The sequence below is a fragment of the Oncorhynchus nerka genome, linkage group LG18, assembly GCF_034236695.1.
Source record: "Oncorhynchus nerka isolate Pitt River linkage group LG18, Oner_Uvic_2.0, whole genome shotgun sequence".
Lineage (NCBI taxonomy): Eukaryota > Metazoa > Chordata > Actinopteri > Salmoniformes > Salmonidae > Oncorhynchus > Oncorhynchus nerka.
In genome coordinates, this window is record NC_088413.1 from 79,410,792 (window position 1) to 79,418,120 (window position 7,329).

General features: G+C 40.1%; 1 protein-coding gene across 1 annotated transcript in view; it reads right to left on the bottom strand.

Moving 5' to 3' along the window:
- Positions 1–5,511, bottom strand: part of map4k5 (mitogen-activated protein kinase kinase kinase kinase 5) — a 135,389-nt gene extending 129,878 nt beyond the window's left edge. Inside the window, exons 1-2 of the mRNA XM_065004374.1 lie at positions 5,333–5,511; positions 4,174–4,459 (exon numbers count right to left, since the gene is read on the bottom strand). Coding sequence (XP_064860446.1) covers positions 4,174–4,281 — 108 coding nt within the window. The 5' untranslated portion in view covers positions 4,282–4,459; positions 5,333–5,511. The remainder of the gene's footprint in view (positions 1–4,173; positions 4,460–5,332) is intronic.
- Positions 5,512–7,329: the final 1,818 nt, after the last annotated feature.

The following is a 7,329-nucleotide window of genomic DNA, read 5'->3' on the forward strand; positions in this document are numbered from 1 at the left end:
CTTCCTTCTGGCTACTCTACCATAAAGGCCTGATTGGTGGAGTGCTGCAGAGATGGGAGAACCTTCCAGAAGGACAAACATCTCCACAAAGGAACTCTGTCAGAGTGACCATTGGGTTCTTGGTCACGTCCCTGACCAAGGCCCTTCTCCCCCAATTGCTCAGTTTGGCTGGGCGGCCAGCTCTAGGAAGAGTCTTGGTGGTTTCAAACTTCTTCGATTTAACAATGATGAAGTCCACTTTTCTTGGGGACCTTCAAATGGCACAGAAATGTTTTGGTACCCTTGTGCCTTGACACAATCCTGTCCCGGAGCTCTACGGACAATTCCTTCAACCTCACGGCTTAGTTTTTACTCTGACATGCACTGTCAACCGGGGGACCTTATATACACAGGTGTATGCCTTTCCAAATCATGTCCAATCAATTGAATTTACCACAGGTGGACTCCAATTATGTTGTAGAAATACCTCAAGGATGATCAATAAAAACAGGATGCACGGGAGCTCAGTTGAGTCCCAAAGGTTCTGAATACTTATGAAAATAAGGTTTCATGCCTCCCGAGTGACGGAGTGGTCTAAGGCACTGCATCGCAGTACAGTGGTCTAAGGCACAGCATCGCTGTGCCACTAGACATTCTGGGTTCGAGTCCAGGGTCTGTCGAAGCAGGCCGTGACCGGTAGACCAATGGGTTGACGCACAATTGTCCCAGCGTCGTCCGGGTTAGGCCGGCAAGGATGTCCTTGTCTCATCGCGCACTAGTGACTCCTGTGGCGGGCCGGGCGCAGTGCGTGCTGACATGGTCGCCAGGTGTACAGTGTTTCATCCGACACATTGGTGCGGCTGGCTTCCGGGTTGTATGGGCATTGTGTCAAGAAGCAGTGCGGCTTGGTCGGGTTGTGTTTCGGAAGATGCATGGCTCTCGACCTTTGCCTTTCCCGAGTCCGTACGGGAGTTGCAGCGATGAGACAAGACTAACGATTGGATACCATGAAATTGGGGAGAAAAAAAAGGGGTGAAAAATAAGGTTTCATTTTTTTTAAATAAATTAAGTAAAATTCTGTTTTCGCTTTGTCATTATGGGGTCCGGGAAAAAAAGCAAATGACATTCCCTTTGTGTTGGGGGGAAATTATTCAATCAATTTCAGAATAAGCCTGTAACGTAACAAAATGTGGAAAAAGGAAGGGGTCTGAATACTTTTCTCCTTGAAGAACTTGGATAGGCAAAGGGGAATGTCATTTGCTTTTTTTCCTTCTAGTTTTTCAAGCTATATTACTGTTGTCTGTCCCTCTTGAGACACTGTAGCAACATCAGCCATTATTAGCCAGTAACACAATTTCACAGCTAGCAATGTTGTTTAGACCACAATTTTATCTACATCGGTTATAAAAACATGTGCCACGAGAGATCTTAAAAAGACCCAATTGTACCGTCTGGCAGGCTAGTTGGGAACATTTCTACAAGCCTGGTCTGATAAGTACTAGCGTCGGGCTAGCTTAAAATGTCCATCCCTGGATGAAACACACTCTTCATCAAAAGAGAGAAGAGCCGAGTAACAAAACAACCAATCAAACTCAACCCTCATGGGAAGAGCCGAGTAACAAAACAACCAATCAAACTCAACCCTCATGGGTTTACTTCCTGGTCCTCTCAATTTGACAAATATCTCTGTCACATGGGGCGGCAGGGTAGCCTAGTGGTTAGAGCGTTGGACTAGTAACCGGAAGGTTGCAAGTTCAAACCCCTGAGCTGACAAGGTACAAAATCTGTCGTTCTGCCCCTGAACTGTTCCTAGGCCGTCATTGAAAATAAGAATTTCTTCTTAACTGACTTGCCTGGTTAAATAAAGGTAATATATATATTTTTTTTTTTTTAAATCGGTGCCCTACAGCAGACCAAAGTCATTGTTTATGGGAAGGACTTTTCAAATTTGAAGTATTTCCCGCTGTCAGTACGGCAAAGTACACTCCCATTCTGGGCACATGTTTAGACAAGGACCTGATCGTATTTCACTCTGCCTGCCGTAGTCCCGGTCTGCATGTCAAATGGTACCCTATTCCCTAAGTGTCCTGGTCAGAAATAGTGCACTAAATTGGGAATAGGGTGCCATTTGGAACTTGGCTTGCGTGTTCACGGCTCTGGGGAAAATACCAGGCACTGCATTCCACCAGTGGGCTGTGGGGGCTCTGTGTCTGGGGTGGGACTAGCCTTCCACAGATGACTTAGTGAGGCGAGGGCTTGACAGACTGGCTGCTTCAACTATCACACACTGGAGCAAATTGGTAGCCAAGTCATCCATTACAAGGAGGTAAACAACAACACTTAAAAAAGAAAAGAAAAAAATGGAAATGCAACTGTCTGCACACTTGTGATTTTGAACTTGGGAACAGACAGGAAAATGTCTAGATTGGAAGGCTCAAATTCCGATCCAATAAATTGTTCCTTTGTTAATACTCTCTCCTCATAGCTTTGCCAGGAAAATGAGAAACTGGCGCTGGATCGCACCTATCTTTCCCTACCAATCCATTTAACTTCTACTATAGCCACATGCGCCAACAAACAATAACTGAGGTGGGGGGAGGGTTGCAGTACAATGCTTTATGACATGGGTTATTTCCCAAATGGCACCCTATTCCCTAAATAGTGCACTACTTTACCAGGGCCCATAGTGCTCTGGTCAGAAATAGTGTACTATATAGGGTATATGGTGCTATTTGGGAAATAACCATGGGTTACAGATGTATCCTACATTAAATAAGTCTGGTGGTCCATACTGGGGAAACTAAATACAACACAGGGTTACTATGATAAATGACCTGACAAAGTTAATGTTTTTCTGGCAGCGAATAACATCAGAAAGGCATTGGGTTTCCCAAATGAATCCTTCTTCCCAGTTTTAAAGCAGTGTACTACTGTGTATATCATCGCTACCATAGAATGATTCTGGTTTCTGACTGTACATCCAAGTATGTGGTACTGGTAAGCAATGTTCTGACAACGTCATCGAAACATAAGAAAGACCTTCAGAGTAAAGATATTGGTTCAATCCAACGGTGTACCTACTACCTGATATAAAAATAGGTCAGACGTAAAAAAAAACTTCTATTCAATGTTGTTGCTACATCACGTGTGGGATTTTTCCCTTGTTGCACATAAAAGACAACAACAAGAAATCAGCTCCAAGTGATTTTTTATTTTATTTAAAAGAAATCTGTTCATGTATTCCCACGCAATAGTAGAAATACACGACGTGAAATTGTACAAATGTAAGCAAGGTTTGAAATGACTGTTTTAGTCAAATATTATATCCGTTTGTGGCTTCTTGCGGTCAATTTGCAGTCTACAAATGATTTGTAATTATGTTCCGCCCCAACTCACCCTCCAACTATCCGCTCCAGAAGAGAAAAAAAAGAAGAAGAAAAATAATCTAGTTGAAGATCCCTGGGGTAGACTGCCGTGTCCTTCAGCTACTGTATATGGAACCCAAAACACCAGAGCGATAACATGGTGGCCAGATGCTTAACTCTTTAGGAGTAAATGAAAGGTAAATGAAAGCCTTTGTGGTAGGTGACTCACTACTCTAAATAAAATCCTCTATAAAACTTCACAAGACAGGTCCCGTCAAAACAGGCAAAAGTTCATTAAGAAAAACGGAATAACTAAGAGCTTGATAACATACCTAGGTATATGTTTCCTATTGACGTCAGGCTGCAAAAACATAGTTTAAAACAGATAAGGAAATACTTCACATGCCATATGTAGATGAGCATTCACTTTAGTTTCCATTCAAAAACTAAAATGCCCCTGTAACTACTGGCAAACTGACAACAGTAAAGGTTCAGTGCTTTGCATCAAGGTGCTAGTAGGCTATACAACATACACACCGCCATCGCAGAACTTTACTAACATCTTGGATATTAAAGCTTTAACACATTGAGAGAAAGAGAAATGAACTACGGGCCTGGGGGAGTGTAATCCTACCTTGACAACTTCATGTCAGTAACTCTGGCCAGATTTCAATAGGAATTAGATAAGGGATAGAAGCACTCAAGTACAGGGATCTCGTGCCTCCCAACAGATGTGTGTGCTTGTTTTGGTGGGACAGAGATCTAAATTCAGAACACCCAAATCTAATACAGACTGTTTATTCAGTTTGATGGTAGCTTAAAAAAATACCTTGTACACATCTCCATATGTGCCGCTCCCCACTCGTTGAATAAGCTCGAAATCCTGCTGTGGGTTTTTTCTTTGAATTTCTCCACTAGGTCTTGGAAAGATATCCATAGCAGCTAGCTAATTGGCTGGATAGCTTGTCAACACCTAGCTACTTTACATTTAGCTAGCTAGTTAGCTTGTGCAAATACACGTCACTATCATTCGAGGGGAGTACTTCAAGTTGTGATAACTTGCTTCTCTAAAGCTGCAGAAGTGTTGCTTCCAAATCTGGCCTCTGGTCCATTTCCTGCCAATGAGACAGAGAAGAAAAGTTAATGAGGAAACCTCTAGCTAATAGCTTGGTGCCTTGAACTGCACACACACAGTGTTGCTAAATTAATGCACAATTTAAACACTTTCCCACCAACCCCCCCACTTCCCAAAACACGTTAAAATTGCACTATAAATTGTGCCTTCCATTATTATACTAATGTTATAACGTTTATTATACTTTATGTTCGTATTCTTATGTTTTGTCATTTATTTTTGTTGTTGCATTGTTGAGAAGGTACATGCAAGTAAGCATTTCGTTGGACGTTGTATAGTAAGTTATACTATGTGTATCCTGTACATACTAACGTTACTAATGAAACTTTAAAAGGTATCTACAAACCACAGATATAATTCCACAACAAAGACCGTCAAGAATCAACTGATTTGCTGACCAGCCGGTTAGGTAGAGGATAGCAAACTAGCTAACAGTAACTAACTTCCAAACGGCTAACGTTAGCTTACGAAAGAAAGTCAGCAGATAAACAATATAGATTGATCATTGAATGTATATAACGTTATAGTTCAACAAAATTGCTTAACCCTCTGCAACGTTAGAGTTAATCAAATTAGTTGGTTACTATAGCTACCGGAGCGATATTAAACTTTTTTCCAAAACACGTAACGTTAGCTAAACTTCTGGTTTTCATCCTCCTCTAATAAAATATACTAATTCAGAAAATGGGACACCAGACGAGTGCAATTAACTACCATGTAGAAACTAACAAGTGTCTCGGCCTTCCACTCCATGACCAAGAATAGTCAGCCTTGCTAGCAATCTATTTAGCATTACCCCGCAACTAACATGCGCTAACTAGCCGTTAGCTAATCCAACGTCTGCTCCACTTACCAATTACTCCATATACGTTTGACATACAAAAAGTCATATGTTCAATTCCTTTTCATCCCCCCCAAAAAACAAAACAAAAAAACATAAAAGTATTATTTATTCCTCAGAGAAAGTGTAAACTTCTTGCTGTCTGCTCACTCAGCAACCGCAACAAAAAAAAACGTATCTCGGCTGGAAGTCCCAACCTCACGTTTTCGACGTTATCACGTCATTTCCTCCTGTTGGCAGTACGAGCTGCTGCTACTAACTAGGAGAAATGTACTTTATTGTCACCCATGCGTTCAACTGTAAACGCTAACTAGATTGCAAGAATAACAAAAACTAGCATCATTGAATCGATCAAAAAAAATCTATTGAAAGCATTGTTTTTGTCCAGACGAAATGACTGCCACTCTGATATATGACGTGCGACTACTGCCACCTAGTGATACAAGCAAGCAACTGTAACAGAGAAGAATACAACTAGAAATTCCTGTAGAAATTACAACTAAAATTAGAGATTAATTTGGGATCTTCTGTGATGAGACCATTCATATTTAATTGATGAATTGTATTATTTTTTAGAGTGGTAATTACACTTTCTTCTTCAGCTCTCTACTATACTCACATATTTTCATAAATATTTTCCAACCTCATGTTTAAAAAGCTCCCAGTTATTACTGTATGAATTGTCATTTATAGTTCTAAGTATTGTGAGGTGTCCTCAAATCTTCTTTTTTTTTTGACTCTCTGGGGGATGTGAAATCAATTGGGGAGGCTGAGGGGGAACAGTTTAATCACCCTATTATATTTGAACACATCATTTATTCTATTGAACACCTTCAAAATAATAAGTCTCCTGGGACTGATGGTATACCTGCTGAGTTTTACACAACGTTTTCTCAATTTCTGTTAGAGGTCTTTTCTGAAAGCATTGCAAATAATGCTCTCCCTCTCAGTTTTACTCCAGGTCTGATTACATTAATACCTAATCCCAAGAAAGACTTGCTTCTCCTCGATAATTGGCGTCCAATCTATCTGGTCAATAACGACTACAATAACGACTACAAAATATTAGCCTCTATATTTGCAAAAAGAATGAAGGCAGTATTGGACTCAATTATAGAAGAGACCCAATCTGGATTCACGAGGAACAAACATATATATTTATCTCCCTCACCAACTTCAAACATCTGCTATCTGAGCAGCTAACCGATCGCTGCAGCTGTACATAGTCTATCGGTAAATAGCCCACCCAATTTTGCCTACCTCATCCCCATACTGTTTATATTTATTTACTTTTCTGCTCTTTTGCACACCAATATCTCTACCTGTACATGACCATCTGATCATTTATCACTCCAGTGTTCATTTGCAAAATTGTAATTATTCGCTTACCTCCTCATGCCTTTTGCACACAATGTATATAGACTCTTTTTTTTCTACTGTGTTATTGACTTGTTAATTGTTTACTCCATGTGTAACTCTGTTGTCTGTTCACACTGCTATGCTTTATCTTGGCCAGGTCGCAGTTGCAAATGAGAACTTGTTCTCAACTAGCTTACCTGGTTAAATAAAGGTTAAATAAAAATAAAATAAATAAAATCTAATCATATTCGACTGGTGACTATTCTGATCTAATCTTCAAAGATAGTTTTATTGTCTTCACAGACTTTTATAAAGCCTTCGATACAGTGGGACATGAGTTTATATTTCTCTCCCTGGAGAAATGTGGTTTTGGGGAATTCTTTTGTAGTACTATTAAATCTCTTTTTAATCAAATCAGATGTTATTGGTCACATACACATGGTTAACAGATGTTATTGGTCACATACACATGGTTAACAGATGTTATTGGTCACATACACATGGTTAACAGATTTTAATGCGAGTGTAGCGAAATGCTTGTGCTTCTAGTTCCGACAGTGCAGTAATATCTAACAAGTAATCTAACAATTCGCCAACTACCTAATACACACAAATCTAAAGGGGTGAATGAGAATATGTACATGTAAATA